Source organism: Vanessa tameamea, chromosome 5 (assembly GCF_037043105.1).
Source record: "Vanessa tameamea isolate UH-Manoa-2023 chromosome 5, ilVanTame1 primary haplotype, whole genome shotgun sequence".
Taxonomy (NCBI): Eukaryota; Metazoa; Arthropoda; class Insecta; order Lepidoptera; family Nymphalidae; genus Vanessa; species Vanessa tameamea.
This window is the reverse complement of record NC_087313.1, coordinates 6,162,254-6,187,306: the sequence shown is the minus strand read 5'-3', so window position 1 is coordinate 6,187,306 and position 25,053 is coordinate 6,162,254. Positions and strand designations below refer to the sequence as shown.

General features: G+C 33.2%; 2 protein-coding genes across 7 annotated transcripts in view; both read left to right on the top strand.

The window, feature by feature from the left end:
* Window positions 1-25,053, top strand: part of LOC113392652 (probable serine incorporator) — a 62,535-nt gene that overhangs the window by 12,696 nt on the left and 24,786 nt on the right. The window lies entirely within an intron of this gene.
* The window catches only part of Glut4ef (Glucose transporter 4 enhancer factor), a 40,043-nt gene that overhangs the window by 4,726 nt on the left and 10,264 nt on the right, over window positions 1-25,053 (top strand). Inside the window, exons 2-4 of the mRNA XM_026629195.2 lie at window positions 7,537-7,703; window positions 15,483-15,610; window positions 17,034-17,191. Coding sequence (XP_026484980.1) covers window positions 7,537-7,703; window positions 15,483-15,610; window positions 17,034-17,191 — 453 coding nt within the window. The remainder of the gene's footprint in view (window positions 1-7,536; window positions 7,704-15,482; window positions 15,611-17,033; window positions 17,192-25,053) is intronic.

Below are 25,053 nucleotides of genomic sequence, written 5' to 3'. Positions count from 1 at the left end.
TGACTTTTTTGTCGAAGCAAATGCATGAAAGGAACTGGCGAGCTGAGATCGACCATCGTAAAGAAACCATGGGAAGAGAAAACGACGAGTCCCAGCGCATGCGCACCATGTTTATTACACACACAAACATCGATACGTAAGATACAAATTCGATCCGTAAATGTAAAAGATCGTTCATAAACGTTAATAGTTTTAATTAATTAAAACATCAATATATACGAAATACATAAACCATTAGACAAACCATTCATAAACTGTGTATATATCGTTGAAACAATGAGGTAGATTGAACGCGTTCTAGCCACATTTTTCAATACATTTCGTAACTTGGCGTTTGTTACGTAGCAAAATGCGCCTAGTGACACTGTTTCTAAATAAATCAAGGTTGATAAGATAATATTGTTAGTCGATTTGCCGGTACAAGTCATCAAGGGGCTGTCGAGAGAATGCGATAGTTAAATATGGGCAACGATTTAGGACACGAGCCGGATACGCCAAGTCAATATGAAGTTCACCAAATAATAATGTTGAAAGTACCGGCATCCTAACTTAATACAACTAACTACATGCATTATAATTAGTAATCTGCGCCAAAAGAACCGCTACATTAATCCCTTTGATATTAATGTCGTCGTTATTCACTTAAAATTAAATGTGAAATGTTTTTATACAGTATAACGAAACAATAGAGCAAAACTAAATATATCTCCTCGGGATTCATTTAATTCAAATTGGTTTCCAATTTAAAGGATTAGTAATTATTACATATAATTATGAGTGTATAAATATTAAAGTATTAATCACGTATCAGATCATAGAATACAATGATTGTAAAAGACAACACTTTAAACAATCACTGAAACGGAAACTATTAAAGTAATAGTACCTTCTTATCTACTTTAATAATGGAATATAATTAATATTTCTCTATTGTACTTAAACTATTTATTATGCGTTTATATTCGTTTGAGCAATATTTGACTTTTGATCTGTGAATTTAAAGGGATAATAAAAAACAATTTCGTTCTATTGTGCACGTATAATAAATCTATTTTCGGCACAATATATTTTACAGCATTTCTTTAAATAATATAAGTAACTGATTAAGTTACTTATATTATACTATATTTATTATACTATCTTATTACTGTTTTGAATAATATGCAGTGCGGAGTTTAAATCAACAATTTTAGCTAAAAATTTAAGTCAGTAAAAGAAGCAGAAACACAATCCTAACGCTCACTATAAAATAGCTCGACTAATGTATTCGACCTACATTTAGTGCCGAAACAGCGAGATGATTGACCATTTAATGATGTCAGACAACCGTTGCTAATCTAAAGGCGTCATTTCTATGTTGTTTTTGTCCGCCACAATTCATTGTTAATACGTACATTGCGCGTAATTTTTAAACCCAATAAAATATTATCGATCTATAATACAAGGTACCTCAAATTCTAAAAACATTAATTATCTTGATGCAAAAATTGTTGAATGCTTTGATTCTGTTATATTTTCGTCTATGATGAAGTTGTCATCCCACAACTGTGGCGAAGGCAAGGCCGACCCTTTGTGGGTGACCTCATTGTTTTCGCCTTGAAATAGTTTTATGATTCGTGCTCTGCTACTGTTATCTGAATAGTTAGATAAATTATACAAAATTCCCAATATTTTCCAACAATTATTTACCTTCATACAGCAATAATTTTATTGTATGTACCTACTGCATAAAACGAGTAAGATGAGACGTGCTTATGGACTTAAAGTCACATAACATTATCATCTGATTTAGAAATGAAAATTTACAGTTACAACGTAGGCGACTTATCTTCTAACGTTATCGATAAAAATATCCGAAGAAATGGGTTCTAAAAAGTTTAATAAAAATAACCTTGAAACACGGAAATAATGTGTTAATAGAGCTAGATATCGAAGGCAAAGGGTAATCATGATTCACTTCGTCTATACACTATTAATGTAAAAGAGTTGACTCGACGCTGACGCAAGGTGACGTGAGACTTGTGATCAGTATTAGCAGTGAACTTCATGCAAGCCTTTTTATGTAAGTGAAGATCAAGTAATAATTACTGTCGGCATGAGGCGCGCTATGCGCGGTCCTCTCTGACACGCTGACCCACTGGCCCAGAAACGTTGATATTGAACCAACGACGCACAACCCGCATTCGAAATTCGACCTCCACTTGTGTTTTCCTTTTTTGTGACAGAACTTTGATACAGGTTTAATATACAGTTCTCAACTGTAAAAAAATATCAAATATAAAAAAATCAAATGGATGTTCCATTTGAACAAACTTAAAATAATATTGTTTTTATTAGAAGAGCAGTCAGTGCCTATTTACAATTCTCGAAGTTCTTTATTAGATTGACTTTTTAAAAAGTTTTCTCTCAATTGGGACTATTGGTGTCGACGATGACGATGTAACTTACAAGTCGTCAAGATAACGGTACTATTCGCACTGCGTATATAATGTTTTAGTCGAACAGGTTCCCGGTATCCGTTATCAACTAGTGGGGAGTGTTGGGCCCGGTCCGTTTTTGGGTCAGACTGGGTCATGACGCCTGCGTGCTCGGTACCCGACCTTTCAAACACATATATAACCCATTTTGAAGTCTAAGAATAGAGAGGCAACCGTACTCTCAGGCATCTCAAGGTAAAACGCTCACTTTTCTAAGCGTCGCACGTAAATGATGCGATTATGGCATCACGCTGGGTGCTATGTCGAAACGACTTGCGTGTCCTTGCACAGATTTCTCGTTCAATTACGTAACGCCACTTTGGCCTTATGCGATTTTATTTACGTACACTTTGTCTAGGATACGCGCCTAATACAAGCATCCGCCCACGGAGAGAGCAGTGAATCGCGCCTGTGACGTCACAGCGGCGCCGCGCCTACGCGCTCTCTCCGACGCGCAGTGACGTCGATTCTGAAATTACAGTGACTTACGATATGACGTCATGTCTATCAATTGAAACCTTCAATTGTTTAGACCAATAACCTAGGCCTCGTAATAAATAAAGCGTGCCAGTCTTGCATCATCATTGTCAACGCTACGCAATAATGATTTCCTGACAACGACAACCGACATTAAATATAAATTCATTTGACCTACATGGTCAAATGAATTTATAGTACCTACCAATTTCGTCAATAAAGCGCCATAGTTGACTTAGTTTTATAACAAAACATTTCTTACATTTTTTAAATTTATTTTTCAAATATTTTTTTTTTATCACAAACTATTAAATAGCAAAATTTTCATTGGGTACACACTATAAAGATGCTCTACTTTAACGTAAAGAAGGTTAACTGGGAGCGGATAGGATCGTGACCTATGTAGCTCGTTCCGTGCCAACTAGGTCACCTAACTTCGTCCTGCGCCGCGGTCATTCAATAGGAATGACCTAGGACAGCAATATAATGATAACTTGAATAACAAATATAAAGTAAATTTTGCCTTCAATACCGAGTAATAACTTTATGATATATAACGGATAATCCCAATAAAATCTTTCCTTATAAACAGAATGAGCTCACGGCAGGGCTTTAAACACAGTTGCAATTAACACAAATAAAGAACCAAATGTTTGTTTCAAGAATAATGGTAATAAAATCGGTGCTTGCATTTGGACATGTAATGTGGGTCACGGATTTTTGGCACAAGGTTGTTGCTTGCAGTCCGGCAGGGTGGTGCTTGCGTGCCTTCGCTGTATCCGCCTTGCAACCAACGTTTGTATTCGCTAAACATACAAGGCCGCCCGCTCCGTGCCAATCGATTGCTCGGCCTAACAGTACACATCCGATTTCAATACCTGAATCTAAATGCTTATTAATCCAAAACTACCATTTTACGTAAATTAAAATTCAATTTAATAATAGCACTATTGTTCTAGTGATTATTTAAACTCAAGGTATAGTTGTAGATAAAAAATTAAACACTAATGCTTTTAAAACTTATTATTACTAACTACAAATAACATCGAATTATGTTGACGTATTACACATCGATACGCAAAGGTATAATAACTAGATAAATTACTTTACAACGAGATTGCTTACGTTTTATGAAGTAATAGGAGAGTGACACGCCTCTACCATTTCAAAATGTTAACTTATTCATACTTCGTGAGCCCTTTTAGCCGCCTGCAACAACACATATTATGGTTGTAAAAAAAGAACGATTTTACTTTCTTATTTCAAACATTTAAAGTACTTATATTATGATTTTCAAAACCAATCCTTAACTAATTTATTAAGTTACCTCTTTGAGCTAAGGTAACTATTTTGGCGAAACCTACAGTTGTAATATTAATTACTAAGGTTGCATTTCGTATATCAAATGTAAAGCTATTGACCTATTTAGTCGTGCACGATCGCCTACTACCATCGAATTGCTTATGCATGCGTGTCAACGTGACTCGAAGTGCAGGCTCCCTGAATATTTACAAAACCAACGTCGCCCATCTATCACCTATTCTTATCGATGTAAAAACAGAAACCTTATGTTGAATTACCATATTGTTCTCTTTTATTCGTTAATGTGTATACGTTTAGAACAAGCTGCTTTTCTTGTCGATTACATTCACATTTGATATACAGATAATGGTAATCTTCATATTTTATCATGCAAGCTACTTATGCTGAAACCGGCTACGACATTGCAATGTTATCGGTCGTCTCAGCTGTGGTAGTCTATTGTTTTCTTAACTTCAAAATTCCTGCCACAGAACTAGATTTTAATGTCATCAAATATAATTAAATGGATTGAGTCTACATTCATTTATTTTACGGATGGTGCGTCGTCTAAATTATCTTTCTTTCCTTTTGAGAACATGAAATATTTTTTTAAAGAAAGTATTTGTAAGAAATGATTTGTATTTAAATTGATTACAATATTTATAAAGTATGTGATACGATGAGTTACAAAGTTAAAGATACTAATTCATCACAATTAATACCTAATCGTCGCATACGTAAAACGACGTCGTCGGTAGGCACGACAGCACAACGCACGCGTCACACGCGTTCAGCCAATGACTCGCGCTATCCTGCAGTCAATGCCACTTGCTTGCACTGCAGTAATAACTTTCGCTTCAGATACAATGTTATAAAAATGTATCAATTTTCATTTTAGTTTTCACTCTCAAATTATATTAAATATCATAACAGGAACCGGAACATTACCACTTTTCACCGTCTCGCTCAACATGAATAAGCAAATTCATTGTCAAAAACAGGTTTAATTTTATTTTATCATTATTTGAATAATTTCCAAATTGAAAAAGCAATTGAGGTAAAAACGCTTCAAAAGAATGCATAATCTATTTGGCGAAGCAACATCGACATGCAACAGAGCCAGCCGGTTGAGCTTTCGCAATTCAGATTCCATGAGTGTCCAGCATACTGTATTTGCAACTTTAATTGCTAATACACGTAAATATATGGAGACGAAACATGCTTATACCGTAAAAATAAATCAAATCATATCTTCTACGACACTACAATCAAGTTACGTGTAGATGGTATTAATGTTAAATGTGAATAGGCTGACACAGAACGACTATCAAATATATGTACTTTACGAACGTAAATTTATAATTTTTTTAGTTAATTTAAAAGTAAAAGAAGGTAACGATATTGAGTTTTGTAAGGCGTGTATTTTTTGATAATATGGTTATATTTAAATAATTTAAATATTAATGGTTAATGGATGTGCAATTCCTGTTTTGTTTATCAAGCAAATATGAGATCTATTACTATATTAATGACGCGGTATTATCAGTTATCATGTCAAAGTCACTCGGTGACTTTCACTGGCATTTATAGGCGGCCAAGTTTCGCCATCGGATCGAGCAATTGTGCAACAGTTGTCACTTTTTTACATAACGCGTCAAGATTGCCTTTGGTGGGGGAGAGGATGGATGGAGGGAGAGGGAGGCAATCACGATGAGCGGAACTGCAGCTGCGCGGCCGCACGCTTACTGCTGATAAATGTTTGGAGCAGAACTGCTCTACTTATGATTTAGTTCCAATTAATGATTATTTACTATAGCACCAAAACTGGATAATATTGCATTAAGTATATCTTGAATTATAAACATACATATAATAGTTTATAAAGTATTTAATCAATCTTACCCTAACATAACTGTAATATTTGATTAATGCTAATTATGAAATCATTATTTTGGTTTAAAAAGTTACATTAACATGCGTATATCATGTGTGCGAATACTTGAAAACTGCCGTACATACATAATTCATACTCATTAAAACAACTTTCATTGTTCCGGTATGAGCGGGATACGGTTCTCAGCCACGTTCGCAAGCACCAAATCACCAAAAAGTGAAAGTCCATGATGTGATCAGCGTTTTTAGTGCTCACATTCACCGCGAGAAGCAAATCATTATCTACAGTAGTAACATCTACAGCTTTTGCAATATAAACTTTAAAATCTTAAGGTTTCTGTTTAAATTCAAATACCAGCAAGTTTGCCAAATCAACATTTTTTTACAGAAACAACGAATATAAGTAGGTATTAGAACATTTAATACTCTGTTATTGAGGTTAAAGATTTTAATCATTATTTCAATTTGATCTCGCTCAGAAATATTCCATTTAGCCTCATTTCTCTACAATGCCACAGAAAACATCAATACATACAGAATATCAAAACGTTTTAAATAATTTGAAACACATTTATGAATTAATTGCATATATTAAAAATGACAAGACTTTTATTCTAAGTAATATTTTCTATATTCTTATGACGTCAAATAATTTAAAAATATGATATAAGATAATATTAAATAATGACCACCAAATACCAGCATTCGTTGCACTGACGTATAAGAGAAACGCGATCATAAACTAGTTGGCAAGAGCACGCGCAGTACATTGTATAAACATGCGAACACGCGTTGGAGGAAGCTCAGACGAAAATGCAGCCAATGTCAACTGCTAATAGAATGTTCATTACACATACTAAACGAGATTGCGTTCTAAACGAATAATCAAACGACGTAATACTTATAATACCTAAAGTATGATATTAATTAGATTATGATTACATATGATAGAATCGTTTTTAGTATTAATTAACTGAATCGCTTCATCGGTAGAATTAAAAATATCTAAGGCTTAGTTAAATGGAAATGTTGATGACGTGGAATGCATCTCAATTCACTTTAAACTACTCTAGGTCATGACGTCATCCACACACGGATCGTACGAAGGTCGACCATATTGATCTCGTATACACGCTTTTTGTTCCTATGCCTTACATAATATACATGCATGTATGACGCCTACACAAGTATAATTATAACATTCTCAAAGAACATATCTATTACACCATTACACCAGATAAAAATAACAAGTGCTTTTTTTTTAGTTTCTTCAAGATCTTCGTTAGCTATTTATCTTCAAAATGAATGTTCAATATTACTTCGGCAATCCTTTCTTCTCCTTGCTTGCATTATAAAAATATTAAAATAAATTCTTTATTTGTTTCAGGTGCCCATAGAACTAAGAAAAAGATTGGAAGAGATAAGATTACTAGAGTCTCGGAAGTCAGCAAGGCTTGCTGACGTGGACACAGATTTTGCAAGACTTGCAGACATGGCCGGCGACAGGCGCCGAGCCTCTGCCATCATCGAAGTGCCTGCTCATCACATGCAAGGGTAACGTTTTACACCTTTAATTTGCTTGGAACGTAAAATAAAATCACAGTCGGCAACGACTACTTCTTATTTAATTCTACTAAGGAAACAGCTTTGTATGCTCAGATTTGTATGTTTTTTTTACCACATTTTTCACGTTACTCTTATTGAAATTAATATCCATCACAAGCTTATCAACTTTAAAATAAACTACAATACTAGAGTACTACTTTTAGTAACAGTCAGCGCTGCCAATACAAGAAACATACATCATGTAGAGATTACGTAATATTTATTATTACTTACAGTGACATTAAATAAACATATCAAAAAGAAGATCGATAATCCCGAAGTCGAAACTAACATAATAATTAATACATAGTTAGGAGAATTTAACAGAACGACTACAAAATAAATGCTTTACTTCTAATAACTTCCTGATGAGCAACACGTTGAGCCGCTCCCTTGCCTTGTATCTCATAATTGTATTGTGATGTAAGCATTGACTTAAGGACCGTTTTAATTTTAGTTATGTAAATAAGCTAGGATAATCAATGATTACTATGATTAATATTACATAATTCGTATCGAAGACCCTACACTTAATTGAACATTGCAACTACTCATTCTATTTAGTTCTCAATTACTTACATTTCTAATTTTAACTTCATTAACTGATACTGGTAAAATACTTAAAATTTTAAAATCCGTATTATTTGCCTTGAATGAGCAGTTCACCTCGTCATCTATGAGGAAGGCCGCATCTATTGCAAATAAACTCACCTTGCCTTGCGTGGTCTCTTATCAAATTTGCACATTCTTTTAATTGTTATTAATCATACTTCCTGTTTACGCAGCAATAATGAGCATGATTTGAAAACTGCAAGAATATAAACAAATTAATCGATTATTAAGTTATTTTACTAAAAGGTGACCTCGCTGTTCGTTACGTTAGTTAACACGTAGCCGTATGTACCCGTATTGTGGTAGTTAAGCTTGTAGGTGTAATCGCTTACAATCGTGCATCGGTGAAGTGGAGCCGCGCGGGCGAAGTTGCGAAATCCTTAGCAAGCACATTAGAAACTGGATGGAAGTGTTAGCGCGGAGTACGGGCGTGTCCTTGTCACACTTGCCTACATTCTGCCTCCCGCGCCCCACACCTCCAGCGAGCCGCAGACAGGGACAGACAATGCAACATTGAGAACCATTAAATAACTCTTACGGCTTGGTTATATTGCACTATAAAATTTAAAAAATCTTTCTCTGTAGTTAATTCGATATACCTGAATTAGAAAGATATCTTGGAAGTGATGGCAAATTGTGAAATGTTAAATAATGCAATTCATAATGTAGTACTGTGGAACCGGAACAAACAGCATTAAATGCCGCAGCAACGTGACGCTCGCTGGCACCGCAGTTTCACTTTTCATCATGACGCTAGTGAGAGGTGAGACCTCTACTTGGTCCGCATTTCACAACAGTAGCCAAAAAGTCAGGCCAAGACGAATAAAAATTTATCAGTAGAATTACAAATGAAATTGATGTAGATAAAGTGAATAATTCATAACTATACAATGGGTATAGAATTAGATACAACCTAGTAACAAAGAAAAAATCGAGAAAAGTCGGTGGTTCGATACTATATTTTTTATTTAAATTGGATTAATTCTTAACATTTACAATTTTAATTATCTATAGTTGCACGAATCATAGAAAAGAACATTACTGTTGGTTTGTTAATATCAACAGTTATGTTGAAGTAATTAATTTTTGATTTTATCAAAACTACGCGGGATAGAAATTCCATTCACGATTGGAACAAATTTGCGATCACGGGACTGGGCCAAGCCAAAGTGAAAGCTTAAAAAGCTCCGTTTTCGTTTGATGTAATATAACTACTTATTCAACATTTTAAAAATACCGACATTCTAAATACGCACATCGTTCAACTCTACATACAATTAGAAATGACTGAATTTAATTTAAAACGAATCAACAAAATTCGAAGATGGCGTCGAGTTCGCTTGATACTTGGCGGGGCCGCCATGACACAGTGACCTAGTTTGAAAATGGAACAAACCGGCACACTAGAGACGTGCCACATGCATTCATATCCATTCACATATTATCAAAATTACCGATATTCATATCTTAGATACGATAACTCACTCAGTTTTGGGCTTACTCTACATTTAGATATATTTTGTGCCCCTATAGGAGAAAAGACTTATAAATTTAGACATTATAAATATTTACACAATATAAATTTAGAGAATATTAAGAATTCAACCATTCTATGTCTCACGTCCTCGAGCAGGTAGTACTAACGTATTTAGTCGGCTAGTAGGACAACAGCACAACCCGCATTTTGATGTCGTAAGTATCGGGTTACTACTTATCACGCCCTAAGTCAATGTTTAGTAAAACAGATTGAATAAATGAAAAAGTATTTGAATATCATAGATTAGTTTAGTACAATAGGCACGTCTGAATTTCGCAACCATTTATGTAATACGGTCAGTGTTCATGGAACGCCTTTAATAAACTTTCAATGTCAAAAATGGTAAACCCTTTATTGACGCAGTGTTGTATGGTAATGAGATATTTGAGTGTCACGGGCGAGTGAGTAGTGACACTAGTGACAAACTAAGTACGAATACCAGCGTACTAATAATATGCAACATAACATCCGAGCCATTGTCATTTAACTAACTAATATTTCTATAGTGGTATTAAAATTAAACCTAATCTAGTTTAGAGGCGAAATTCAATAAGTATATAATACATTTTACTTAGCATAGTTCGCTACTTATATGACTATTATTGTCAATTCCTTCAATAAAAATCAAGCTTAAGCTCTATTTTGTACCCTAGGTATAATTAATGTAACAAAGAAACCAAGAAACAAATAGCGTCGAGGGCAGTTTTGCATACTTTTGCGCAACATCTCATGAACAGGAAGGCAATGGAGGGGCGGCAGTCAGAACTAGAAGCACTTTCTCGCTGGGCACGTTTGCTTTCGTTAGTCTTGAGGTCCGTTATCTCATTTGGCAGGTGCGGGCGTGCGCTTTCCTAGAGAAAGTGATACAAAAATTTTACATTCATCATTATGCAAAGTTAGTCTTTGTAAAAGTTATACTTCATCAACTCTTAGAATAATAATGTCTGTTGTGTTTTATACAATATTTATTATGAAGGTCGAAATAAATAGCCTAGAGTTAGGCAGGAGTTATTAAGATTAGTCATTCGAAATAATTCAAATACACGCTGACTTTCCATCGACCTACCTGCAGGTTATTCCACCGCTTGCAGGAACAAAAACTGTTCGGCATGTATGTATTCTTCGAAATTTGATGATTTAAGGACGGAATTTTCGAACATTTTATTTGTATCAGAAACATTCGATTTATTGGACGGTTGGTGTTACAAAAAGAAAAGCAGTATTGTAAGAATTCTTACTAATTTAAATAACAGAAAATTTTCAGGTTTCGTATATAAATTACAAGTCAATAAACTTATTGTTTGCTTTCGAAAATAATCATTCGACTTCTTTAATTTATTTTGTGCTGTTTTTAAATATTAATTGAAGAAAAGATTATGTTAATCATTACAATAAATAAATTATTACTGGCAGCTTTACTTTCCGTGAAAATCCTATACCTATACGTTTAATAATATATGTTTTCTTTTTCTTTAAAATTCAATTATACATTGTATCTGTAACAAAAATAAAACCTCACAGTTATAATGAGCAAAATAAAAACGTGCTTTGTTAACCAAACCTGCCCAATATCTAAAGTGATTGGCCAGAGCAAGAACACCGATGACCTCACCTCAGCTCCGGAGTGGGGCTTGCCGCCACCTCAGCTCGGTGCCGACAGAGCGTTTTGCGCTAGCTCAATCACACTTTTTTATGCCCGCAAAAAATTACTTCACGACCTACATCAACCGCCAATTGCATGTCAACGTCCAAACAAGCGATTTTTTCGTTGCCTAAATTACTTAGAAACCGTCACAGCGTAACGTACATCTTTCAATCAGTTTTAAACACTAATCGCTTAGGATATTACTATGTAGCTGTAATGGTCTTTATGCAAATAATTATTATATAACAAAGGTAGTAAGTAGGTATGTTAATTAAAATTAACTCTTGTCACGCCCACAAAATATAACTAGTTAATATTCCCTTGCCTTTTATAGTGTATTATTCAGGAGTCTGCATAAGATAAAATTAATTGATCTTTTCCAAGCAACGCATAACATGTTTATGAATTACTGTTATTAAAAAAAACGAAATACATAATTCTTTGAAATCCAACAAATAAAGTTTGGAATGTTCACTCGGACGTGATTAAATCGATCTTACTAAAATGGTTAAGATAATTCAATTGCTCACGCTAATCAAACAGGAAATAATTTGAATTGAATACCTCAACATGTCTCGGTTGTGTGCGTTAAAGCGTATTTGAATAAAGAAAAAACATACATATTGTAAATATTAACTATTGTAAATAGTTAGTATCAGTAGCGAGTTGGTGGCGCGGCAACAGGCGGCAAGGTCGTTCTCAATGTTACGTATCTACTATAATCTATGTATCTACGTACTATACTACGAGCCCGCAGCGAGGTGAGTGTGCACAGATGCAGGTCGACTGCGACTGCCAACCAGCGATATTTAATTAGTGACAGCAACATTTAGATAATTATAAGAGAATTTGCATGTCACAAGGTCGAAAAGTTTTTCAGTTTACCAAAATACGAAAACTAGTCAATGAATGTTTATGCTCTGGTTTTAAATATCAAACAAGTAGCCAAACTTCAGTGATTTACATTAAACGTTTATTGCACCGAGCATCCGCGTCGTCGTGTCTACGTAGAGCTTATTTATGGGTTGCAATGATTAGATCAAAATAAAAATAAGAATGAAATTCCATTGAACCGCCTTGAAAAGCAACTCGATGAGCGAGATGCGATACGTTATACGTTACGTCAGCGTATTAGAGGAAATTACGTGTCTCTGCTATTTTTACGCGGGTGTTCGCCGGCCGGCCGGCGAGATCCAATTATTGCGACCAAATAAGCAGAGTGCGCAAAACCTAAAGCAGTGACGCTTTACAGACAAGCATCTAAATTTATCACTACACAATAATAGCTATTTAATATAGCTCTAGGTAAATATCAGGTGTTCGCTATACAGGTCACAAACTTCCTATTAATTTAATCAATATAAAAATAACGAGACATTTTTAGTATTATAGTATTATCAATTACAAAGAACATATTTTAGAAAACGGTGTGTAGATTTGATCTGATATAAATATGTTGTAAGGTGACCTGCAATCATCTGTTCTGAATAGGATAGCGACCCTGCAAAGTCTCTCGCCGCACGGTCGGCGGGTGAATACTCCGAGAATACGCCCTGTATCTAGAGTACGTACATAGGTCGTCAATTTTTCGACATTTTTTACAGATTTCTCTTTGTAAATAATATATTTTAGCAAAACTGCATTAAAAAGGAGCGAAGAATGATATAATAAATTATTTTCTTTCTATTGAATATATTTATTTACATTGAAAATTGAGAAGTACTGTTTTAAATCGAAATCATTGTTGGTTTTACATGAAAAGAAGTTTAACTAGTTTAACATTATTAATTATGGCAAATAAGTTGTTAGACAAGTTTCGTTCAGCGATCCTAAAAGCGAGTCCAATGTGCGCAATTTATACGCCGCCTGTTGCTTGCTCCTAGGACGTCTACAAGAGTAAACAGCCTTCAGGTCAATTATCTGAGGTCTTTCGAACTTTAACCCTCTCCAATTTTAAGGGTCGAAGTATAAATGACGTAACATAATTACGAATTCTTTACATCGAAAGAATATTCTTTATTTAAAATCATTTTAATATCTAATGCTCTTAATATAATGCTAATATATTGTTGTACCTTCACATATTATTTATAAAATATATTTATTAATGATCTTTCAAAATTTTGTTAAGTTTTATTTTTGTATTTAAAAATTGCAATAAAATTTATAACTTCACATTAAGTAACAAATTAAAAATATATATATTAACACGTGGACGTAATTTCATACGCAGAAAGGTAACTTCGTAAATCTTGATAAACGATTCGTTCGTCATTTCAGATATTTACAGAGTAACTGCTTTTGTAAATATTATGCTACAATATAGTAATAACTTCTATTACGAAGCAAAATAACCATATATATTTTTTAAATTGTTACGTATAACATATTTGTACGTTATTCGAAGCGAATATTTAATTATTTAATTATGTTAACGTATTACATATTTTTTTAATTTATAATATGTAATTAATACACCTACTATGAATTGTGTCATTCGTGCTATTGTAATCGTAATACCCATTATAAATAATATAAAACAAATAAGTACGCGTATAAAACATTATCAACGATCGTGAAGGTTAATTAAGAACAAATTGGAAGTCTTATCAGTCATCTTTATAAAATTCAAACATATATGCTATATATATACTATTAATGCGTAGGTTATCTGCTCGTGTATTGTTCCGAAATGATAAATGAACATACCTGAATATCATACCAATATTATACAGACATATTAACGATCGTCTCATTATAAGGACAAATGAGTTCAGAGTATTTTTTTTTAATTAATAATAATAACAATATCATTTCCATTTAAAATATTAAAAAAACAACTATTTATTAAATTTAGAGTTCACTATGTTAAAAAATGCTAGTCCTATCTTACGATGTGACTAGATTTTGTGGTTTAAACAAATATTGAACATACATATTTTAGGTACATACAAACATTAATACTTTAACCAAGTAAATGGTAGATCTTATTCATATATTTTATAATCTGGCCGTACCTGTTAAATGAATATTAAATAAGTAACGGTAGGCTTATATTGATTTATTCGTTTGAATTTCATAATGTCAACATCTAAGCAATCTAGTACATTAGTAAAATAACAAAGAAACGTTAATACTGAAATTAATAAAACTTTATCAAAAATAAAACAATTAAACTATGTACAATATAATATTTAAATCACGAATTGTACAAAAATTTACACAGACAAGAACAAATTTTATCAAATTTGAAATATTTATATATCTTATTTGCTCGCCCAGACAGTGAATATCTACACTATTAAACAGGGTCGTAAGTTGTGAAGGTTCATTGGACGAATGCGAAGTTGTCTGTACTCTTACTTCGATGTCTTGATCTAATAAATCTATTATAATAATTTGAAAGATACTTTACTCAGCTAATTCGTTTAATAGGATATTTATACGAATAATTTTGCTATTTATTTCGACGCTCAAGCTGTTTTGGATACCTCCTATTTAAATTACACATTAGAAACCTTGTGTTACCCGTTTTCTTATCGCATATTATGAAGTTTAGATAATTTCATATAATAAAATAATTATTTTTGTTTCAATTATGTTTCACTACCGAAATTTCACCTATACTTATTTAAATTTAATTATTTCACGTTTAACGAAATGCTATTGGGCTTAGTGATGACCAAAAATACAGTTTACGCTATGTCCATTGCATATTAAGTGAAATTGCAACAGAACGCTAAATGAATCCTGATGTAAATCAAGTAATATTTGATTTAATTTCTTACTGTAATAATTTTTTAAAAGACCTTTAGTCGTACCAATTATTGTCATAGTAATATTGATAGTAATTTATCATTATTCACAGAAAATTAAAATCAATTTCACATAACCTATCGATTGAATATCTATCACAGTGTATTTTCTTTCACAGGTCGCGTAAACGAGGTCCCAGTAGTTCCTGCGATTTAGGCTTTGGAGAGAGGGATGACCAGATGAATGAATGCAATGCAGCCCTCGTTCTGATGTCACTCAGCTGCTCACCAAACTCACCTCGACCCAGTAAGTTCAACCTTCTAGCTCTAAAAATTTAACCTTTGAATAAACACCTGACTTAAATATTTGAAGAGGCATGTGGTTCTGTGGTTTCCATTAAATTCGGTTATTAGTTAATACTTCATTTTGTTAATAGACTAAAATCGTAATTAACTATGTAAAAAGTCGTTTGAGACTCGTTTAATACAATTACGTACACAATTCTTTTTTCCTAATTTTAAAATTCTTGTAACATTCTCTTATATCAGTTGATAATTTAGTATTACATAATGGTGATCACGCTACGCCGACTGCGTAGTTACGTTAAGCGATGGTAAAGAATTACATAATGAATCCCACCTGCGAAGTTAGAACGAACCATATTGTGCTCGGTTTCGACTTTCGTATCTAAAACGTCAAGTCAAGATACCATTTAAGGAGCGAAGATCTTGTAACTTATTAAGCAGAACTATGCAGCTTATTTTCTTTATTATAACATTTTAACCATTTTAGAGTTTGGGTTAGTCTAGAATCTACGAAATGTTGATAACGTCTAGACAGAAGTCTAGACATTGTCTAGACAGGTATTCGGTGTAACTCCACTCTCACGTTATGAGCTCTAACCAAATGTGATCTAGTAAATTAAGTTAAGCATATTTAAGTAACATTTTCAGTAGCGCGACCTTTTCTCATTATTTCAATTGCTAGGAATTAATTGCTTTCATTTCCCACGAGAACGATTTGTGCTCTTAGGTAAGATTGATTAACATCTAGTTGCTGTGATTTTAACATGAACGAAATTTGAACATCATCTTATAATCTGAATTTACTACTCAGACAATTGAAAGCATATGAATAAGTAAATACTATTAAAGGCAACAATACCATTTGATTAAATACTGATGCTTAACATTTTATTTTTATTGTATGAACAGTTTTTATAGAACTCTCGAAAGAAATAATAATTATAATTATTTGAAATATCTTAAATTAAAATTGTTACACACATATGTAACTTTACAGCTTTATATGTTACAAAACTATTTTACGGTATAGAACTCAACGTTATCAAGTAACCAAGCTATGTTTCTCATAAAAATTTACGATACATCTTCAGCGCAGGTCTAATGGCGGCACGCAGTATATGTGCCGCGAGAAAATAGCTGTTCTTACGAGTGAAAGTGACCGGCTATAGTTCCGTTTCGTAATTTATTGCCGTATAATTTTATTTGTGTAGCTACGCACTTGTAACTGTTAAATTAAGCTACTAAATTTTCGAGTAAAAGTCAATCTTAAACCTGTACGAAACTCTTGCAATAAATAATATGGGTCCTTATTTAGCTTAACGTCTTAAACCATGTAAAAAAATACCGAAATCTAATAGTAAGTAGCTAGTGAGAAAATTGTTGTAACGTTTACATTACAGTACATTAAAAAAATCTTGTAACAGGTGCGTGGGGTGGAAGGTCATCAGTATCCCCCGGAGCAAGCAGTAGCTCTGGTTCCTCATGGAGGTCCGGCACCCCTTCCCCTCCGCCAGTGTCTTCATCGTTCAGTGATGAGGGCATCGCAATGGATTATGAGGACATTCACCCACGCAAAAAGAGGGTACGTACCTATTTCAGCTTTGTAAAACTTTAAATAACCTAAAACGAAACTTGTAATTTATTTTACTTAATTATTAATAAGCGGATCCATTTTTTATTCAGTCAAATAGTATAAGATACAATGAAAAACCATTTAATATACAATATAGAAACTAAAAACTGCGATAGAAATATTATTGTAATGGCTAAAGTATAGAAATCATCTTATGAAATCTAATCATATTATATAATTTCTGACAATCTAAAATGCTATAAAAACCGGGTCTATAAAATTTCGATTGTAGTTTTAATAATATAAAAAAGTTAATGAGGTAAAGATACCGTTAAAAAATGCGTGTAGAGCTGTAACAATCCTTTGAGACAAAATGACTCGCACATCTTGTTTAACGTGCCCAGCCACCGTGCCACCGACTTCAATTAGACCGTGACACAGATCATGCTCGCTTTCATATCATAACCGAGTAAATGTGTGCTTAAGTAAATTACGTTATATATGAAGCAGATCCGACGCGACGCGCTGTAAATAGAGCGAATTAACACATAAACGAAAGAGTTTTCTTTTCTCAAGAATGTTTATTGCCGGTGCCTTGATTGGATATAACATAAAGGAATTATTTCGTGACGCATAAGCGCGTGATTCAAGATTGCAGATGCAGTTCAATCTTTTGTCTAACTTGCAACAAACGTTTATGTGTCATAATCGTTACGAGTGACGTATCTAAGATTAACAAAGCATATTTTGTGTTGCACAGCGTGTATTCAACACCACTTTCACCAGTAAGACACCTGTTCGAAGTCGTTAAAGGCCATTATATCACGACTAGAGGCAATTCCTATTCCTGGTTTCGTAAATCTATATTTATTCTCTACAATGGTTGTTTATAAACAACATATAAATATTTTATATATTTTATGCGAATTTTAACAGTAAAAAGGTATGGTATTTTTATTATTATTATTATTTTGCCCGACGTTTCGACAGAGGCGTCGGTCGTGGTCACGAGTTGAAATAAAAAGTATGATCACGGTGGTAAAGCGAATAAAATATATTCAATTAGTTTATTATGAACTTTTGATAAGTCACATGTTCTTATAAGAATAAATTACGTAAATAATTGATTTCCGATCATTCTAATACAATAATTTGTAATTTTATATGGCTAATGAAAATTAATTTTATTATCTATAAAATCATGACTCTACTAGAATAAATAATAAATGAACAAGTAAGAACGCCGATTTTTATGCACTAAGTATACTGATTTATAACAAGTAATTTAATTTAAACAATTTAAAAAGCGTTATAAATTTAATATGGATGCGAAAATACATCATTATAACGAGACATTAATATCATCATTTTATCGAATCAAATCTACTGAGTTTACCTCTGGTCGTATTCCAGGGTGTAATCTACAGATCTAAGTTAGATGTAACGTTATAGATATGGTAAGTACTAAAACTCGTTTTTAAACGCAGTAAACTGCAAATGCATTTAAGAATATATCAGTTGCTACAAGAATATTTTATGATTTACAATACACGTGCACACTGCAGTTCAGTGTATCGTACAATGTCAAGGCACAGTACCGCGGTCGCGTTATGTAATTCTATTGCAAGTTGTCATAAATGTTTACGACTAATAGCGACAACTGTTGTCTGTCCCAATTTATAATATATATATTTTATTTTAATATTTCTTTGTAATAATTTCTAATTAATGAATTCTTATACAACTACAATAGGTATGTATATATATTTAGTGTGACGTATCTAATGTACACAGCAACACAAAGCATAATAAAACAATTGTACCCTTGAAATTAATTCACCCGCGATCTACTGAATGAGGATTATTGTTAAAAAGTTAAATAATGAGCTTTATGTATTGTTAAAATAAAGGTCACACATATAACTTACGTAATTTACGGTTGTACTGTAAAACAATATATTATAATTATTTAACATGTCAAAATCCAAACGTCAATTATGTCAACGCACTTTAAAAACTTTAGAGTACAATGGATTCCGTTTTGTTATGACAATAGTCTTTGTGCTGTTCTCGCTCATATGTATATTGTTTAGTAATTTATAGATGTAGGAAGTAAGCTGCGGGTCGTCCATGATATCGACTACCTTTCTTTAACGATTACGTAAATTATACACATACATACTGACGCACTAAAGGCTTAGGTGAACAAAGAACATTTATGGGTGCACTTGTATTATTTATGTATACTTACTTTGACAGTAACTTATTATTACCGCATTAGATATATTTTTATGAGTAACCAACGCTGTATCAGGCTATGTAAATCTTTGTATATCTCACTGCTGGTCAAAGACATTTTTTCAGCTTGAGAAAATCATTTAAAGCTTATACCACCACGATGCTCCCAATGCGGGCGGAATACAACAGATTTTTTTCTGACACATCCTAACAATATTTGCCTTCGCCACCGAGCACAAGATACTTTTTAAACACAAATTATGTACATGAGTACTCAGTGGTGTCCAGGTTCTAGCCACTGATCCAAATGGGCTTCTACATGGACTTTGGACGTGACAAATATCTTGTGTTGTTGGATCAGGATTACTTAAGACTGAAATCGAGTAAAGACTAATCAATAAATCTTACGCTGCAAGTTGTTGTAAGCAATACTTATTGTTTGGCGTACTAGATCTGTTCGCCTACGTTCCAGTCTCAACCTTGAAATAACGGCCAAGATGTGTGTTATGATGTGGTGTGGGTGTTTGAAGAATAGTTCTTTTAAACTACTGTGTTAATGAAACAAATATTTATATAATATCATAGCGATAAGACTACGATACATTACTTTTGTTTTAATTGTATAGATTATTAAAACACGTGTACTCGATTAAAGCAAATAATTCCCAATAGGTAACTAGAACGATGGACTTAACTTCAACAGAATGAACAATCGATTAATGCATAACTATCGATACGTTAGGACTCCTACGCAAATGGCAAGCGATGCTAGCGAAGTATTATTTGTGCAACAATGGCTTGCCCTAGACTCGCTGTCGCCTGTGGAATTATCACATGACCACACTTGGCAACTATTCTGATTACCGATTGCAAACGGAAATTATTACTTAGAAATGCGTCATAGAAGTGGTATGAAGAAAACAATAAACGATCAAAATTTAAAAATAGATATTGATGAATAGAGTCCAATTACAAGGAATCGATTAAATAATAAGTAAAAATTAAAAATTAGATGCCTTAGTGTTAGCTGTCAAAAATTCAATATGCTAAAACTTTGTAATTTAATAATGCATCATTTCGCGAATGACTAACGCCGGTTATTGTGCAGAATTAGTATAATCTTTCCTCGATGTCAGCACTCGGATTATCGGCCCCAGGGTCGGCGACCTGTTGCCCGCTGGCCGACACATGTGGACGGAACCAGTTCCTATGAACCACTTACGCCACACGGCCCACCGCGCGCCCTCGCTCCGTCCCAAAAAAACTAACTACCTACGTCACAACTCACAATATTCACCTTTAAATGTTATCGTTAGTCGTCACATATATTGTTAAGCACAACATCAGTTTTTATAATTGTGACAATGATACAGTTGACGGTTTACTTCGCAAGCATAAATTAAGGTAATTCTTTAATAATTTATTGATCAACCTTTATCGACTGCCACAACGAATGTCATGTTATATATACACACACTCGAGCAAAATCTCTTAAACGAGTGTACGTGTGACGCCAACTGGCAGACCTTGGGTAAGGACATAGCTATTATAACCCAGCAAGGCCTTGTGAGCTTTCTGCATGCAACACAAACACGTATGTAATGTCTTTTTTATGATATAAACCGGTATCTCTTATAATTAAATTACTTTATTAAATAGTCTGATTTAGATTAAAACTAAATCCGTTTAATTTGCTGTATACACAATACCATCGACCACAAAACATTTTAAGTAAAAAGTTTTCATTGGTTTCTTTCTTCTCCAAAAACCAATCTGCCGGTCGGTCGTGCCGCGAGCCGCCTCACTTGCGACTTCATTATCCTCTCCAAGAATTATTCGCTGGCGAAACATCATAGTTAATATTACTCAATGTCATGGCACTTGCATAAATGAAGACTTCGAATTACGTTACTTCAAAACCAACACCATTATAGACGAGCTACCAGGCTAAAATTGATGAAAGTCTCCGCTAATTTCTGCGCGAGCAATAGTTAGTCACTAAGGCATATACGTGTATGCTACACGTGGAAAGCTAGTTATGTAGATAACACGAGTAGTAACTCCGCCCCTGGCGTGCTGACGTTGCCAGCTATCATAACAATAGCCGAGCGCGTTGCATCAGCGCACGCGCACTAAGCTCGCCTCTTCTCGTTGCATAATCAATGCAGCACCTATCTGTTCACATCCTCAAAAATGTTCAAAGACAATTGACAAATTTACACTGTAAGGTTTTTGTATTTATATTTAATTCGATTTATTTGAAAACAATTTTGAAGTTATATATAATAATAAATTAAATTATCTGTAATTGAGAAATATTAAAGTAGAAATATGCTTAAAGAGAATCGTAAAATATGATTAACCTTAACTTTTAAAATTATACTAGTAATCGTAAACGTATCGACAAGGGTATGTTTTAAGAAAACGTTGTAACTGTGAAATGTCAAAAAATCCAAAGACACAGCTACCTAGTACCTACCTGTACTAAAGAAAGCAGTATTTTATCAGCGAGCACGTGTGACCTCGGAAGCATATAAAATCGACAATATATTTTATATCCATTAAATATAGATAATATACATAATACTGTTTTTGCAATATTTATTTTTAAATTTAGGTATTTCAAATATGATATTTTTCAATTTAATCCTGTAAAATTTTCTTCATGAATTCAAACTACTATCTAATTGTCGCCCGCGGCTTCGCTCGCGATTTAGAAGTTGGTCGTCAGCTTTTAAGCATAAAATGATTTTTTAAGCTTGCTTTATATTGCATTTTGGCCGTAAGAGCAACACACGGACAGACAGACAAACAAAGTTACTTCCGCATTTATAATATTACTATAGATTGTTTTTTTGTATGATTCTCTGCAGTACATGTATTTTTAAATTGAAAAATCAGTAAGTTAATAAATAAATCAAAATACAGTTAGATTAAAATATCGTAATTGAATAGATGCACTGCTGCGTTTGCACAATGCCACGGTCATAATTATAATATAGTTAGTGATTTAAATAAGGAAAATAAAGAGATCGAGGACGTCATTGGAGCAGATTCTTCACAGGCAATTGACAAACCAGTTGCTTATAACCATTGGATGTAATTACATTAAAAATATTTTGTATTGACAACAGGCTTGGTTATATTATAATGATTTCCTTGATTGACCTAAAATGTATAAATTATTTGCATAAAGATACAAGGAAGTCACCACATGGTATGTCCATTGTTACCTTATTAGAATTAAATAGAAAAATGTCGCGTGCAGAAAACTAACCATATTAAGAAAATGTAATAATTATAACTCTTTCTCAAAATAAAATTATTTAATTATTTGGCGTCTCTCTTTAGTTATTTTGGATCAGTGCTGTTAAATTTTGGAACTTTATTATAATAAGTATAACTCAAATTTAGCGCAAATTAAAATATTCTTTGAAAACACTATTTTATATAATAATGTATATTTAATAAACATAGCACATATTTAAGAACATAATTCAATGGTATTATCATATCACAAATCCAGCAATGCAATTAGTTTTCGATTTTTTATATGTACAAAAAATATCCTATACCCGTCGCGCAATTTTTACGCAAAGAACTATGGTTTTTTATAATAACTCCCTAATCTAAAGGAGTTTTTTCGATGGATTAAAATAAGTATCGTACAGGTACCTACTTTATTATATTTTAAAAGATAACATGCGGAAATAATTCGATTCTTAAAGCATAGGTAAAATCGATAAGACATTTAAATAAACGTGTTGATTATCAATATTATGTTTCGATTAACAATCGTTTTAGTAAATCTAAAATATTAACAGTAATTTCCTATGCAATTTCAGTCAGTGTACTTATGTATAACATTACAAGTTCTAAATGTAATAAATAAAAATTCTTATTTAATTAATTTGCATCGAACTTTCCTAAGTAACAATTCGTCGAGTAGATTTAAGATGACGACTGTCGTCAGTATTATATTTCATTGAAGGTCGTATTATCGCCGTACGTTGATAAAATAAGCCTATTGTTATCGGGAGAGACACGAATAACTTCCTCATTTACTCAGGGCCATATCAGGGCCTCGTTCGTGGATAACAATTATAAACTTAAATCATTTGTCATAGGTAGATATGCGTACTTTAAAACTGTTCAATTTTTTTTATTAAGACTAGTATTATAAGACTTTTTAAGAACAACTTCAATATTTGACTAATACCTAGAAAAAACTATTTTTCTTTATAATATATTATATAGGTTAAGCATCTGCTTTTCTCAAAAAAAAAATATAATAAAAATAAACTTGAGATTTATTCTAAACGTTACGTAATATTTGTCATTATGTATAAAGTATAAGCCGTATCATCGTGCTGTATCTGCAATATATCTAAATTCTTGATAAAATTTAGTGATAAAACTGTGGTATTGGAAACAAGGGCGTTTTGCTGTCGCAGCAACACTCACGTGAATAGAGATGCAGCACGCGCGCTCTTCGTGACGATGGTAACATTTTAAGAATACTGCTGTGTATAAAAAAGATTCTGTGGACCTTGAAAATATATGCATTTCTAGTAATAACATAAACTAATAATAGTGTGTAAACCTTACCGTATACCTAACCTTTGTGATTTTTATTTATACATATTACGGTTTATTGTTATGATAATAAAAAAATTGTAATGAAGACTTGGAAGACTAAAAAAATATACTAATGTGACGACCATCATTTGTTCGGCTGTCTGTTTGCCCATGCATCGCGGTAATCATCATTTTATTCTAACCAAAAACTTTCTTTTTTTAAAATAAACCAAAATAGTTCTACTGTTTAAGTTCAAAATTAAATTTCAATTAAAACAGTTCACTGAGTTACGTAGCAGGTCGTTTGTATAATATCATCATCAAAGGTCACTAAAGTTATTGCTCAAGTTTGAGAGTTGTCGAAGCTGTAAATTTATTCTTTAATTTAAATCACAATAAATAAATTTAGTGTAGGAAAAATAAAACCCAGTTCCGTGTATATATAATGTATGTGAAAAATTAAATACCTACATATATATTTTTAATTGTTTACCTCCTTTCAATCACTGGTTGAAAAACTTGTTTTTTAATCTGTTTAAGTTTTTTTTTTATATTTTAATTCTTTGCTTATGTAGTGATTATTTATTTACTGTGTTCGTTTTGAGATCGAAATCGTCAAGAAGTATTATATAACTATTTGCATTGTTCTCCGATCGATATTTTACTGTGACGCGCGTCTAATCTTGTAGACAAATTATTATAATTTTTACGTTACATTTCGTCACCGACCAAAGATTCCGTTATCTACGCTATTTGCGCATAAAAAAATGTTTTTGTCTTTGAGCATCTTAGTCTCAAGGTCCATAGTATATTGCGTTGCGATGCTGGCGTATTTCAAAGCAAGCGAATAAAGCCACGGCCTTCGCGGTCTATATTTAAAACACGGAAGACATTGCGGTACTAGAAGCGCGCAGATCATTCCCCGCTCAGTAAACAGTTAGGAGTGTAAATGGCAGGCGCGAAACTGGTCGTGAAGCGCGGGCGTCGCGTCGGTACGGGCACGGACGCGCACGTATGGAACGCCCTCTACGGCATGCGCGTATGAGCACTCGCTG